At 43.9% G+C, this 16,606-nt stretch overlaps 1 protein-coding gene across 1 annotated transcript in view; it reads left to right on the plus strand.

Moving 5' to 3' along the window:
- Positions 1 to 16,606, plus strand: part of LOC115207737 (multiple epidermal growth factor-like domains protein 6) — a 93,817-nt gene that overhangs the window by 48,920 nt on the left and 28,291 nt on the right. Inside the window, exon 5 of the mRNA XM_029775177.1 lies at positions 14,734 to 14,856. Within this exon, the coding sequence (XP_029631037.1) occupies positions 14,734 to 14,856 (123 nt within the window). The remainder of the gene's footprint in view (positions 1 to 14,733; positions 14,857 to 16,606) is intronic.

The following is a 16,606-nucleotide window of genomic DNA, read 5'->3' on the forward strand; positions in this document are numbered from 1 at the left end:
GGAAGCAAGGTCAACACAAGAACTGATGGTTGGTAGCTTCATGAAATGGGTTTCCATGGCTGAGCAGCCGCACACAAGCCTAAGATCACCATGCGCAATGCCAAGCGTCGGTTGCAGTCATGTAAAGCTCCCTGCCATTGGACTCTGGAGCAGTGGAAACATGTTCTCTGGAGTGATGAGTCACGTGTCACCATCTGGCAATCCGATGGACAAATCTGAGTTTGCAGATGCCAGGATAACGCACCCTGCCCCAATGCATAGTGCCAACTGTAAAGTTTGGTGGAGGAGGAATAATGGTCTGGGGCTGTTCATGGTTAGAGCTAGGCCTCTTAGTTCCAGTGAAGGGAAATCTTAACGCTACAGTGTACAGTGACATTCTAGAAGATTCTGTGCTTTCAACTTTGTGGCAACAGTTTGGGGAAGGCCCTTTCCTGTTTCAGCATGACAATGCCCCCATGCACAAAGCGAGGTCCATACAGAAATGGTTTGTCAAGATCAGTGTGGAAGAACTTGACAGGCCTGCACAGAGCCCTGACCTCAATCCCATCGAACACCTTTGGGATGAATTGGAACTCCGACTGCGAGCCAGGCCGAATCGCCCAACATCAGTGCCCGACCTCACTAATGGTCTTGTGGCTGAATGGAAGCAAGTCCCCTCAGCAGTGTTCCAACATCTAGTGGAAAGCCTTCCCAGAAGAGTGGAGGCTGTTATAGCAACATAGAGGGGACCAACTCCATATTAATGCCCATGATTTTGGAATGAGATGTTCGACGAGCAGGTGTCCACATACTGTAGGTGTAACAGTTATTATTGGTGAATCTCTTTGTCACTCTATTGTAAGCCAATTCGTTTTGTCTTGACTTCACCTACTCAACATGGAATCTTACTGGCTGGTTTGCGTGGCTTGCTTGTTTGAGTTAGAATCATCCCAGTCAACAAGTGCCAAACTAGCTATACATAAAAAGTTATTTTTATACTCCAAAGGGCAGAATGTACACGTTATATCAATATGTCTTTAAACATTGCTGGAATATTGTACATGAGATGTAGTGTTTCCTTTGAATATTTGTGGTGCATTTTGTCAAATATAATTTCAGCAAATGCTAGCTGGTTATTCACTGTGTCTGGGGGTGTTTTATGTATTTTGTACAGCGTGCGTGCAGAAAGCAGAATGATCTGCGATCTCTTGCATGACGTGATATTTCTCTATCAGATACATTTGTGAAATGATTAGTATATTGTGCATTGTAATTTCCATGTATTCCTGTTGTGGTAAAGTTGTATTATTTTGGTAACTATGGTTACCCCAGTCAACAAGTGCCAAACCAGGGTGCTCGTGCAGAGAGTAGAATGATCTGTGGTGGCTGCATTGCACGATGTGCTTATCTGTATCAGATATTATAAAACGGGTGGTTCTAATCCTGAATGCTGATTGGTTGAAACCGCATTCCAGCCTGTGTCAATTCCACAAATTACCACCGGCTAAGTTTATGACGTTAAAATGCCTATTTACTCTGTTCCATCTGACTGCGCAGTCCACTGTCTCATCAGCCCAGCCAGGCAATTTATAAACTTGATCTCCACTATAAAAAGCATCTAGACATTATCTCACATTTCTTTTAGACTAACATTCGTTTTCAACAGCGGAGATTTGGATAAACCTTGCTGTCTGTCTCTCCAACATTTGCAACATTGTTTCAATATTCAAATTCGATCTCCAGCTGTCCCATAGTAATAACTGGAACTTCCATCAGGAGCTAGCCAGCTAACTAGCTACTAGTCACCGGATTCCTGCTGCTCTGGATCATTACACCGGATCTTTACTCCGAATCATCGCAGCTAGCTAGCTGCAAACGAGTGGGTACTGTTAGCTAACGCCTCTGTCCCGAAGCAAGCACCAGCTAGCCTGAGCTAGCCTCGAGCTAGGCCCATATACCAGCTAATTCTAGGGCTACAATACCTCCTTTGCCAATTGGCCTGGACCCTTTATTGTCGACACGGAGCCCCGCCGATCCATCACGACTGGACTGCCTACGTGATCGCCCGATGTGGTCTCAACTGGCTATTCTGTTACAATATCACCAAAGAACCATCTACTAGCCCCAGCCCGCTAGTTTTTCTGAACGCTGTGTCCCCTGCTCGCCTAGCGTAGTAGTGACTACCGAACCACACCCTGACTCACCTATTGCTGCTCTTTTGACCCTATGATCACTCGGCTATACAGCTGATACCCTCTGGACTGTTTCAATAACACGGTACCTCATTTTGTTTACCTGTCGGCTCCAGCCTTGAACTCAGGTCTTGTATGTACCTAACTGACCTGCTCTGCCCATTCATCACCATTTACCCGTTGTTGTCTTAGCTCTCCTGGTCAACACCTGTGATTGCTTTATGCCTCTCTCTAATGTCAATATGCCTTGTCTACTGCTGTCTTGGCTAGTTTTTATTGTTTTATTTCACTGTAGAGCCCTCAGTCCCGCTCAAAGTGCCTTAGATAGCTCTTTCGTCCCACCCCACACACATGCAGAGACCTCACCTAGGTTAACTAAGGCCTCCAGAGACGAAACCTCTCTCATCGTCACTCAACGTATAGGTTTACCTCCACTGTACTCACAACCTACCATACACTTGTCTGTACATTATGCCTTGAATCTATTCTACCACGCCCAGAAATCTGCTCCTTTTATTCTCTGTCCCCAATGCACTAGACGACCAGTCCTTATAGCCTTTAGCCGTACCCTAATCCTATTCCTCCTCTGTTCCTCTGGTGATGTTGAGGATAACCCGCGCCCTGTAGCCCCCAGTTCCACTCCTATTCCGTCGCGCTATCATTTGTTGACTTCCGTAACTGTAAAAGCCTTGGTTTCATGCATGTTAACATCAGAAGCCTCCTCCCTAAGTTTGTTTTACTCACTGCTTTAGCACACTCTGCCAACCCTGATGTCCTAGCCGTGTCTGAATCCTGGCTTAGGAAGGTCACCAAAAATTCAGAAATTTCCATCCCCAACTACAACATTTTTCGCCAAGACAGAACTGCCAAAGGGGGTGGATTTGCAATCTACTGCAGAGACAGCCTGCAGTGTTCTGTCATGCTATCCAGGTTGTGCCCAAACAGTTTGAGCTTCTACTTTAAAAAATCCACCTTTCCAGAAATAAGTCTCTCACTGTTGCCGCTTGTTATATACCCCCCTCAGCCCCCAGCTGTGCCCTGGACACCATATATTAATTAATTGCCCCCCGTTTATCTTCAGAGTTTGTACTGTTACAGTGAGGGAAAAAAGTATTTGATCCCCTGATGATTTTGTACGTTTGCCCACTGACAAAGAAATGATCAGTCTATAATTTTATTGGTAGGTTTATTTGAACAGTGAGAGACAGAATAACAACAAAAAAATCCAGAAAAACGCATGTCAAAAATGTTATAAATTGATTTGCATTTTAATGAGGGAAATAAGTATTTGACCCCCTCTCAATCAGAAAGATTTCTGGCTCCCAGGTGTCTTTTATACAGGTAACGAGCTGAGATTTTGGTGGCTACACAGCTAGAGATGCACGTGTCATTTGGTTAGCTAGCAAGAAATCTGAATCGCTTTGCTAGCTAGCTAACTATGCTGAAAGACTGTTATCCTGTTAGCATATCTCTTCCGTTCACAAATTCACTCGGGCTAGCTATCTACTCAGATTTCAGAGCACTCTTGTCTGAACCCTTAAAAGGGTGAGTTTAAATGTTTTTGGCTAAGGTGTATGTAAACATCCGACTTCAACTGTACGCACGCTCAAGTTTTAAGTTGTTTGTTTTAACAATAACAAATATTTTGCAACTTCAAAGTGGTAGGCATGTTGTGTAAATCAAATGATACAAACCCCCCAAAAATGCATTTTAATTCCAGGTTGTAAGGCAGCAAAATAGGAAAATTGAGGGGTGAATACTTTCGCAAGCCACTGTTTACTCTACTTTAACTGCAGTTACACTTCAGTGACCTACAGTTATACTGCACTCTGACTGCAATCTTTTTTCGTAAGGGAGTGTGCCAGAGCGCAGAGTAACTGATGAATTTATGAATGCGCAAGACCCGCTGAATATGACCTTGTCAGTAAATATAGGCAAAAAAAGTAATAGTTAGTCATGAACAATTTTCCCTCTAAGCTGCGGGCTTGCACGGGAGTTCATTAGCCAAGACTGCCGTGCAACTCCCCCAGGACTGAGTCTTCCCAGTTAATTAACACAATCAACGTTTCCCTTTACTGTGGCAATTGTGATCGAATCAACGCAATATTGGCCACTTTCAATGCCACATACCGAAACAAAACAAACTATGCAAGATATTTTTTTGTAAGCACAACCCATTTGAGTAGGATTTTATTGAGCAAGACTCAGCCAGAACTCTACACAGACCGGGGACCAATCAGAGCTGTAGTAGGCCTATACACAAATAGACCATGGCCACATATGGATCTGTGCCGTTTACTTTGAACTGGACTGTGTTTATAGCTGTGGTCTTGAGTAGATGTATTTGTTTTGAGATCAAAGCAAGAGCTGCATGTAGCAGCGTGTGAACATTTTGTTCATATCCTTTGCTAGTTAGTGAGTTATTTGCCCAGTTATAGATCATTTGTAGTCAACAATAGGGGAGTGATTGCTTCCTACAAGATTACAAAACGTGTACATTTCTAGATATTATGAAAAACAAGTCAGGTGAAGAGCTTTTTTTGGTCTGAAAGGGGCAGTGCTGTATTTTGAGACAGGCTTGAATAAGCCAAGAAGGCAATCAGCAGAGGGTAGCATATTTTGTCTGATTCTCTGTAATAATGATATGGGAATAATAATGCATTTTATTTTGTAAAGTGGTTTCTTGTGTCAAAGAACACAACAACATGTTCATTCACCTCTGTGTCTGAAGGACAAGTGGATTAACAGGTTCATGTTAAGCCCTGCAAGACTCATGGAATGTAGATTGGGTGCTTGGTTAGGACAATGCATGCACTGGCAAGAAAGCTGCAGAAGGACGAGCTGGCTATTCCCCATCGTTTATTCGTGAAATTCTTAAAAACTAGCTGAAAAAGTTTGACAGTGTTTATCTAATGTTCCTTCAGATTTTAGCTCATCTTGCTCTGGCGAGCATTAGTTGTTGATCTTGTTGATGTGCATACAGGGAAAGATGGCCTAGCTTTTTATGGTTGTTTGATCAATAGGAGTGTAAAGTTCCCAAATGTAAGAGAACTCCCGTGGTATTTAGTTACATATTTGCAGAAAAATCCATTCAAGAGTATTTTGTGGCTTTTGGTGAATGCGTTCTAATGGTCTAAAGTCGCGCTGTTGCAACTGCCTGTAAACACACAGTCCAGTTCAAAGGGAACGATGGTAGGAACTTGTGGCAAATGGCTTGTTTGCATATAGACCTGATTGGCTAAGACTCCAGTCTTGGATGAGACAGATGTTTTTATAAGCTTTTATAATTTTTTTTATTGCAGAGTCTATTAATTTTCCAAACGCACTTGCCGCTTTCCCAGACTATATTCCTATAGACTTTTCACAAATGTCTTAATATACGTAATTCCCAAACATTCTAAGAATTTATGAACATGTGAAAATGACCATATCTAAGTACTCGCTTGTCAGAAAATGTAAAAAAAAAAAGTCATATCAAATCAAATTTTATTTGTCACATGCGCCGAATACAACCGGTGTAGACCTTTCCGTGAAATGCTAACTGACAAGCCCTTATTGAACAGTGCAGTTCAAGAAATAGAGTTCATAAAATATTTACTAAATAAACTAAAGTAAAAAAAAATTATCTAATCAATCAAAAAGTAACACAATAAATGTACATAACAATAACAAGGCTATATACAGGGGGTACTGGTACAGAGTCAATGTGCGGGGGTACAGGTTAATCGAGGTAATTTGAAAAGTGACTATGCATAGTTAATAAACAGCGAGTAGCAGCAGTGAAAAAACAAAGGGGGAGGTTCAATGTAAATAGTCCGGGTGGCCATTTGATTAGCTTAATTGTTCAGCAGGCTTATGGCTTGGAGTTAGAAGCTGTTAAGGAGCCTTTTCGTCCTAGACTTGGTGCTCCAGGACCGCTTGCCTTGCGGTAGCAGAGAGAACAGTCTATGACTTGGGTAACTGGAGTCTTTGACCATTTTTTGGGCCTTCCTCTGACAACGCCTAGTATATAGGTCCTGGGTTTCAGGAAGCTTTGCCCCAGTGATGTACTGGGCCATACGCACTACCCTCTGTAGCGCCTTCCAGTCAGATTCCGAGCAGTTGCCATACCAGGCGGTAATGCAGCCGGTCAGGATGCTCTCGATGGTGCAGCTGTAGAACTTTTTGAGGATCTGGAGACCAGTCTCCTGAGGGGGAAAAGGTTTTGTTGTGCCCTTTTCACAACTGTCTTGGTGTTTTTGGACCATGATAGTTTGTTGGGGATGTGGACACCAAGGAACTTGAAACTCTCGACCCGGTCCACTTCAGTCCCATCAATGTTATTGGGAGCATGTTCGGCCCTCTTTTTTCTATAGTCCACGATCAGCTCCTTTGTCTTGCTCACATTGAGAGAGAGGTTGTTGTCCTGGCACCACACTGCCAGGTCTCTGATCTCCTCCCTATAGGCTGTCTCATCGTTGTTGGTGATCAGGCAAACCACTGTTGTGTCGTCAGCAAACTTAATGATGGAGTCGTGCCTGGCCACGCAGTCATGGGTGAACAGGGAGTACAGGAGGGGACTAAGCACGCACCCCTGAGGGGCCCCAGTGTTGAGGATCAGCGTGGCAGATGTGTTGTTGCCTACTCTTACCACCTGGGGGTGGCCCATCAGGAAGTCCATGATCCAATTGCAGAGGGAGGTGTTTAGTCCCAGGGTCTTTAGCTTAGTGATGAGTAGGGTTGCAAAGGGTCGGAAACTTTCCGGTAAATTTCTGGAATTTTGGGGAAAATTTTCCATGGGAAGTTAAGCCTGGGAATTTTGCTTCAATTCATCAAAAAGTTAGTTTATAACAGTGCACCTTTTTTGTGGGATACACATAAGGCAATTCTAGGTCTTGTGGCATATTTTGGTTAAACTATCCCCAATTCAATGGAATTGCAAACCTCTGCAAGCGCAGTGCATTCTTCCATCACATGTGCAGTGCACTCTTCCATCACATGTACAGCTGATTCCCAAGATCTTGCACACTAATGAGATGCTATTGAGCCCACGCTGCTACACTGTCTGAACCAAGGACTACATGTTTTCTGGTAAGTTTTGATGACAATACTGGGTTAGGTGAATATATTTTATAGGACATACATTATTTTTTGTTAACTAGTAAATAGTAGACTACAGCAAAGTGTGTTTAAATAATTTCTAACTTGTTAACAATTTCTGCTAGTTAATTTTTGCTACCATGTGGCTTTTAGCTTGCTTGAGCCTGCTAACTGAGGAGTGTTATTCACCTGTTTCCATACATGTTTCATATTAAAACATTTATCTTACAAAGGAGTTGTTTAATCTAACTGCTTAACTATTTATCTGTACATGGAATTGTATATATTTTTTTTAGCTCATTTTGTTTCCAATCTTTACAGGAAAATGCCACGGGCACTATCTGATGTGTGGAGACATTTCACTGCAGCTAATGTAGAAGTAAAAGCTGTGTACATTTGCAAATACTGTGCCAAATCACATGTGAAGAATGCAACAAAGATGCAGAATCATCTGGCCAAGTGCATAAAGTTCCCTCAGCGCTCACAACAAGCAACCTCTGACAAAAGTCCCTCTACTTCTATTCGAGTTGAAAATGATGAATCAGACACCTTATCGATAGCAACAGCTCAGGGTCCTCCTGGAATCAGAAGTTTTTTTGACTCAATGGAGGAACATAGTCAGAGAAATGCTGATGAATGTCTTGCTCGAGCTGTGTATACAACTGGTTCAACTCTGATGCTCACAGGCAATGTGTATTGGAAGAGATTTCTGAATGTTCTTCACCCAGCATACACCCCTCTGACCAGACACCCTTTATCTACTCATTTGCTGGATGCAGAGTTCAAGTGAAGGTCAAGCAAATCATAGAGAAAGCAGACTGTATTGCAATCATCTCTGATGGGTGGTCGAATGTTCATGGGCAAGGAATAATTAACTACATCATCTCCACCCCTCAACCAGTATTCTACAAGAGCACAGACACAAGGGACAACAGACACACCATTCTCTACATTGCAGATGAGCTGAAGGCAGTCATCAATGACCTTGGACCACAGAAGGTATTTGCACTGGTGACAGACAATGCTGTGAACATGAAGGCTGCTTGGTCTAAAGTGGAGGAGTCCTACCCTCACATCACACCCATTGGCTGTGCTGCTCATGCATAGAATCTGCTCCTCAAGGACATCATGCCACTGAAAACAATGGATACACTCTACAAGAGAGCCAAGGAAATGGTTAGGTATGTGAAGGGTCATCAAGTTACAGCAGCAATCTACCTCACCAAGCAAAGTGAGAAGAATAAGAGCACCACATTGAAGCTGCCCAGCAACACCTGTTGGGGTGGTGATGTCATCATGTTTGACAGTCTCCTGCAGGGGAAGGAGTCTCTCCAAGAAATGGCCATATGACAGTCTGCCGATCAAGAGGATAATCCTGGCTGATATATTTTGGGAGAGACTGGTAAGCCTGAAACTCCTGAAACCTATAGCAGTAGCCATTGCACGGATTGAAGGAGATAATGCCATCCTGTCTGATGTTCAGACTCTGCTTGCAGATGTAAGAGAAGAAATCCGTACTGCCCTGCCCAGTTCACAGTTGCTCCAAGCAGAGGAAACTGCAGTTCTGAAATACATCAAAGGCATGAAGAGTTCTGCCTGAAGCCCATACACGCCGCAGCAGCATACATGTTGGACCCCAAGTATGCTGGCAAGAGCATCCTGTCTGGTGCAAAGATCAACAAGGCCTATGGTGTCATCACTACCGTGTCTCACCACCTTGGCCAGGATGAGGGCAAGGTTCTTGGCAGTCTGGCGAAGTCCACTTCCAAGCAAGGGCTTTGGGATGGAGATGCAATACGGCAGTCGTGCCAACGTATGCCAACGAGCCATCGTCAAAAAGGTTGGAAAGTGACAGTGAAGATCAGGCCTCAGAGTTTGATGTTCAATAGGTGGACATTGAGGAGGTCCAGGGAGAAGACATGGAAACCTGAGAGGAAGACAACCAAATCTTTAGTTTCTAGACTAAAGCTTTAGTTTCTAGACTATCATTTTACAGATGTATGTTGAAAATGTTTTTGGGAGATGTGATGGATCATTGGGGATCATTCAATATTCCCTTTTGTTGTTCAGTGAAATCATCCCATGTGAAGAGTCAACTCATTTAATTTAAGTTCAATTCGTAACTAAAATTGTTTTTTATTTCTATTGGAAGGATTATGTCTACTTATGATAAGGTAAAATATTTATGTTTCTGTTTCCATATGATATGGTAAATATATCCAATGCAAGAAACATCTGCATTTAAATGGTAGTAATATTAATTCCCATATATTTCTGTTAATTCCCATATATTCCCGTTAATTCCCACGGAAAGTTTCCACCTCTGAATATTCACCAAAATGTGCAACCCTAGTGATGAGCTTTGTGGGCTCAATGGTGTTGAACGCTGAGCTGTAGTCAATGAACAGCATTCTCACATAGGTGTTCCTTTTGTTCAGGTGGGAAAGGGCAGTGTGGAGTGCGATTGAGATTGCATCAGAGGTATGCGAATTGGAGTGGGTCTAGGGTTTCTGGCATGATGGTGTTGATGTGAGCCATGACCAGCCTTTCAAAGCACTTCATGGCTACCGACGTGAGTGCTACGGGACAGTAATAATTTAGGCAGGTTACCTTCGCTATCTTGGGCACAGGGACTATGGTGGTCTGTTTGAAACATGTAGGTATTACAGACTCGGTCAGGGAGAGGTTGAAAATGTCAGTGAAGACACTTGCCAGTAGGTCCGGACATTCTTTGAGTACACGTCCTGGTAATCCGTCTGGCCCCGTGGCTTTGTGATTGTTGACCTGCTTAAAGGTCTTGCTAACATTGGCTACGGAGAGCGTGATCACACAGTCGTCCAGAACAGCTGGTGCACTCATGCATGCTTCATTATTGCTTGCCTCAAAGCGAGCATAAAATACATTTAGCTCATCTGGTAGTTTTGCGTCACTGGGCAGCTCGCGGCTGCTTCCCTTTGTAGTCCATAATAGTTTTCAAGCCTTGCCACATCCGACGAGCATCTGAGACGGTGTAGTAGGATTCAATCTTAGTCCTATATTGACGCTTTACCTGTTTGATGGTTTGTCTGAGGGTATAGTTATGGTCATACCTAACATGATCTAACAACATGTATTTCTAATCCACCTTGTTCAAATACTTGTCCTAGTCCAGGGATAACTCTCCAATCTCCTCAAGTCATCATCAGTTTTAATATCCTGCCTCTCAGACCTTTCCTTTTTGAGGCCTATGAGCTGGTGTCCCAGGCTTCACCTTAGCTTGTCCCCTGGTGAATGCAGCTCTGGCAGTCAAGGATGGGACCCCAGTCAGGCAGATGAAAGCAACATGTTTTTAGATCTGGACCATAAGAGGAAACAGACCAGGGCTATCTGTGGCTTCCTCTTGATCAATGTTCTAATGTTCCGGGCAGTGACCAAGATATGATCAGTTTGCAGTACAGTGCTGTGTTAGTGTTAGACCCCTACAGTCCTACTCAGACATTAACCCAGACCCACGGGAACAGTGGCGGTAGTCCTTATCACAGGAGGTCACACAATAAAGCCCACGAATTTAACCCAGTTCTTACATGTGGCAGAGTTCATAACAAATCACTTTTGAATGTAGCTATTAGTTAAAGAGTGTTTATTTCTTGTTCTTTTTTGCTATTTGTTTTGGAACAGAATGTCCACTCCTGGGAAATACACAATTTATATTTGTCTGATGTGTTGTTGTTTCTTCACTTTAGTAGTAATTGACAAAGCAGCATAAATTATAATGTGAGTCCTGGCTTGTGGCTGTATATATGTATAATGTGTAGATATCCTGCTGAGTTGAACACAGTGAAGGGGCAGACCTCCAGTGATATGATATATTACTGGGGGCTGCTGTGTGTGTCTGAGTGAGTGCCAGCAGTCGTTAGCTGGCAGTAAGAATAAATGGGCCATGAGTATATGTACAGACTCACTGAAGGTCCAGTTGGTGGCCTGTTAAAATGTTATATGGTATGGACCATAGGATGGACAGTTCACTGAGGCCTTCTCACTGTGTAGGGATATCTCTGATCAGAACCAGCTAAATAGACAGCTAGAGCAGAGAACACAGGCCTTTGTGTATGTGTATGTTTGTGTGTGTGTGTGTGTGTGTGTGTGTGTGTGTGTGTGTGTGTGTGTGTGTGTGTGTGTGTGTGTGTGTGTGTGTGTGTGTGTGTGTACGTATACGTATACGTGGACATACACACATTCATGTGCTCCTGTGCATCAGAACCAGAGGTTTATTGATACCCTTCTGGACAGTGGGCTGGTCTTCTGAGCATTCAGAATCCTCTGACTAAACAGGCTGGATGTTTTGAGACTGGGGTTAGTTATTGGGTATTGGTGTCCAGATTTCATGTCACGCTACATCATTAGCCCAAGGAGACTGGTACGCCTCCTATGTCATTCCGGGTCACCTACACAGAGATATCCATCACGTGTAATTATACCTGTGTATTTCTCCCTGCCTGCCTGCCTGCCTGCTTGGTGTGTCAGTTTGACCCTGAGCTCCAGCCCTGTAGGCCTCCAGCCTCTAACCCTGACCTGGAGCATGGACAAGCTTGGCCAGGCCTTTGGGCCCTCAGACAGCCTGCTTTGTCTTACAGAACGTAGAGATACAGTGATTGTAGTAGAAGTAGCTGTGGTTCATCAGTAATACAACTATGACTAGTGGTTATAGGAGCAGATTCAGGGTTAAATTATGTTGGCTCAGTGTTCATGATATGTACAATGAACCATTCCAATTACCTCCTGAGTGAAAAGAGTAATAAAGCAAACACAGCCCTTTCCTTTACATTGGCAGCTTGTCCTACAGTAATATAATAGAGTGAGGCTATGTGTGACTGGTGGCTCTGACTCAATGGAGGTCCACAGAGTGTCAGGGACTGGATGGAAGGATATTGACATTTTACTTGAGGAACAGAGTTTACTGCAACTCACACCAACATCAGAGTAACTAATCTGGAGAAATTATAAATACTTTACCCCATGACAGATATCAGGGGTATAGAAAAAGTAGCTTGAGTCTTCAACTTAACTCTTGAAATTAAAAGGTCGGAAAATGTGCAAGACAGTAGTCCATTGCTTTTGAGTTTTCTTGTACCAGATACAGATGAAGAGGTTGGGGGACAATGTAGATGTAATGTGGGTTCAATGTGGATTGAGGTTACCTGTACCAGTACTGGAGACAAGAGCATCCCACTGCTGTCCCCTGGAGTCAGGTGTGGGTGTAACCTGTGCACCAATCACCAGGCGACCCACTCATGATTTCAGAGGTCACTGGGTTAATCATCGTGGGAACCTGTTTTGACACCGAAGGAGTCTTTATCATTGTTCTTGGTGATGAATAGTAATAATACATGTCTTCATGTAGGGTTACAAACTCTCCCATAGACACATCTTGGCTTCTCCCTTCTCTCATTTTCCTTTCACAATTAGGATATATCTTTCATTTTTTGTTTAGCATACTCTAGTTGGTATCTATTATGGGCCTGGCTGTTTATTTCTATCCAGTACTAGTAGCATTTCCACTCTCTATTCTGTCTTCATTGTGAGGACAGGAAAGCTTGTGACCTTGTGGGACTTGATCCATGGCAATTCAGCATTCCTTCTTCCCATTGAGCAGAATGACACATGAGTGGGGACTCTGACCCAGCATGAAACCTGGGGCCACTCAGGTGTGTGTCCTCAGGGGGAGGATGCAGCCCCCCAGCCCCACTCTTCCTGACCCCGTAGAAACGGACATGAAAACAGCCAGGACTTCCCCAGGCCCCCGGTGTCAGGTCCTTGAGCTGCAGGTCACGTTCAGGTCACGTTCAGGTCACGTTCTGTTCACAGGCAGGAGACAGGAATGTGTTATTCCCCTGGAATTTGACTCTGAGTGGAAAATCATCCTCACCATATATGCTTTGTAGAACATTTCATTAAACTAGAGAAGAGGCATTTGTTTTGATATTTGGTGAATGGGGAATATAAAGCCCAGTGTTTTGGCATTGGCATGTCCAGACGTTGTAAACTAGGAGAGAAATACCAGGTCTGTAATTGGCTGGTTAGTGCTGGCAGTGGCTGAATGCACTAAAAATACATTGAAACAGGAAAACAACTAACCTCCATTTCCTCTGGCAGTCCCAGAATCGCTCCATGACTCTCCTCTGTTTATGGACATAGAGTGGGCTATAAAATTATTAGTAGTGCCAAGCAAATACCCTCCTCCCCCTCCCCCTTTCTCTCTCATCACCCACTCATCCCTTCTTTCACAGCACTTGTAGTATTCCTTCAATGGGTATGAAGAATGAAAAGCAGTCCTGTGATGTTGAAGACAGTTATATTACTTTACAGTCATCAAGACCCTGATTGTACTGTATTTGTATGACCTTTGGATGTTCACTTTTCCAGCTAAAGATACATTGGGTTTCTGTCAGCACCTGATCAGGATCTGAGTCAGTGTGTGTAAACAGTGAAGTGGAGAGAGAATACATGTGGTCAGTTGAATGACAGCTCTGACAGGCTGTGTAAAGGATATAGATGAAATGGAAACATGGTTGCTTTTAAGGACGCATTGCATTGCCATTAGGTGATTGGCAGACTATCTGGCTGTCTGGTTTCTATTGGCTGAATTTCTGAGTTTCTCTCATCTGACCAGTGTGCTTTATTCATGTGCTGATGAAGTCGCTGGCAGGGATTTTATGGTTACCAAGATGGTGTCTTGAAAGCTTGTGGTTACATTCAAACTATGACATATATTTGAAATACATCTCAGAGAGTTGAGTTGCATGACTCACAATAAGGTTAGTAAGTCAAACTAGACATATTAGGCTAATATCATAAATAATTGTTTTAACAAATCTGATGTGCCACATTGGATTACTGAGAGAGTCAGTTTTCTTACATTGGAGATTGAATATGTTGCCTAAAGATGGAAACTGGCCTGCTAAGTGTTGTCATGACTTTCCGTAAGCTTTGAAGCAGCTCTTCCAAACCTCACAAACCAGACCCAAACTCATCCCTGGAAGACATTGGAGTTAAACTCTATCTGACATGAAATGAAAGAGAAAGCTTTTTTTCTACTTATATGGTTGAGGGAAGTTAGTTAATCACTGGCTCTACCAAGTGACTAGCTGGTTTTCTGGCAGTTCTTGCATGTCCCGTTAGGGGGAAAACATATTGATGGATGTTGTGTGTCATTTTTCAATTTAGTTAAACAAAAAGATACACTTAACCCATCAGATATTTTCTCATTTCTAGGATAACAACAAACACTGCTTTCGTTTCTTGTAGATTATTTCTCACTCTTCAATCTTATTTCCTCAGCAATCATGATGCTAATGAATTCATGGTTATTTGTCATGACTGTGGCTCTGTCATTTAGAAGCACTGTGTCTCGTACAGTATTGTACTCTATTGATGTTACTGTAACATTGGTACCATTAAGTAAGTATGCTACTGTGTGACTGATCCGTCTGTCTGTCCCTGTCAGATGTTAATGAGTGTGAGGAGACTAACGGAGGCTGTGAGGCTCTGTGCTGCAACACCATCGGCAGCTTCTACTGCAGTTGTCCCTCTGGTCAGCAGCTGAAGGGCGACGGCAAGACCTGCCAAGGTAAGTCCTCCTCACCTCCTCTACCACCACCACTACCAACACTACTAATACCACCACTAACACCACCACCATCACCTCCAGTACCACCATTACCACTACTACCATCATCACCACTACCAATACTACTGTCATCAATACTAACAGCACCACTACCACCATTACCGCTACTACCACCATTACCGCTACTACCACCATCACCACCACTACCACCATCACCGCTACTACCACCATCACCACCACTACCACCATCACCACCACTACCACCATCACCACCACTACCACCATCACCGCCACTACCACCATCACCACCACTACCACCATCACCGCTACTACCACCATCACCACCACTACCACATCACCTCCAGTACCACCATCACCACTACTACCATCATCACCACCACCAATACTACTATCATCAATACTAACACCACCACTACCACCATCGTACACCACCACTACCACCATCGTACACCACCACTACCACCATCACCACCACTACCACCATCACCACCATCACCTCCAGTACCACCATCACCACAACTACTATCATCACCACCACTACCACCATCACCACCACTACCACATCACCACTACTACCATCATCCCCACCATCACCTCCAGTACCACCATCACCACCACTACCATCATCACCACCACAACCACCATCACCACCACTACCACCACTACCACCATCATCTCCAGTACCACCATCACCACTACTACCACCATCACCACCACCACCACTACCACCACCACTACCACATCACCACTACCACCACTACTATCATCAATACTAACACCACTACTACCACCATCACCACCACTACTATCATCACCACTACTACCACCATCGCCGCTACTATAATCAATACCATCGACACCACTACCAGCATCACCACTACCACCTCCATCACCACTACTACTATCACCACCACTACCTCCACCTCTACCATCACTACCACAAGCATCACTACCACTACCATAACCACTACCATCACCACTACCACCATCACCACCACTACTATCATCACCACTACTACCACCATTGCCGCTACTATAATCAATACCATCGACACCACTACCAGCATCACCACTACCACCTCCATCACCACTACTACTATCACCACCACTACCTCCACCTCTACCATCACTACTACAAGCATCACTACCACTACCATAACCACTACCATCACCACTACCACCATCACCACCACTACTATCATCACCACTACTACCACCATTGCCGCTACTATAATCAATACCATCGACACCACTACCAGCATCACCACTACCACCTCCATCACCACTACTACTATCACCACCACTACCTCCACCTCTACCATCACTACCACAACCATCACTACCACTACCATAACCACTACCATCACCACTACCACCATCACCACCACTACTATCATCACCACTACTACCACCATCGCCGCTACTATAATCAATACCATCGACACCACTACCAGCATCACCACTACCACCTCCATCACCACTACTACTATCACCACCACTACCTCCACCTCTACCATCACTACCACAACCATCACTACCACTACCATAACCACTACCATCACCACTACCACCATCACCATCACTACTATCACTACCACCACCATTACCACCACTACCACCATCACCACCACTACCACCAACACCACCACTACCACTACCACCATCAACACCACTGCCTCCAAAGGAAAGAAAGTAAGCGAATACTGCTTGAACCCAAGGTTAATAGACA

The sequence above is a fragment of the Salmo trutta genome, chromosome 14 (assembly GCF_901001165.1).
Source record: "Salmo trutta chromosome 14, fSalTru1.1, whole genome shotgun sequence".
Lineage (NCBI taxonomy): Eukaryota > Metazoa > Chordata > Actinopteri > Salmoniformes > Salmonidae > Salmo > Salmo trutta.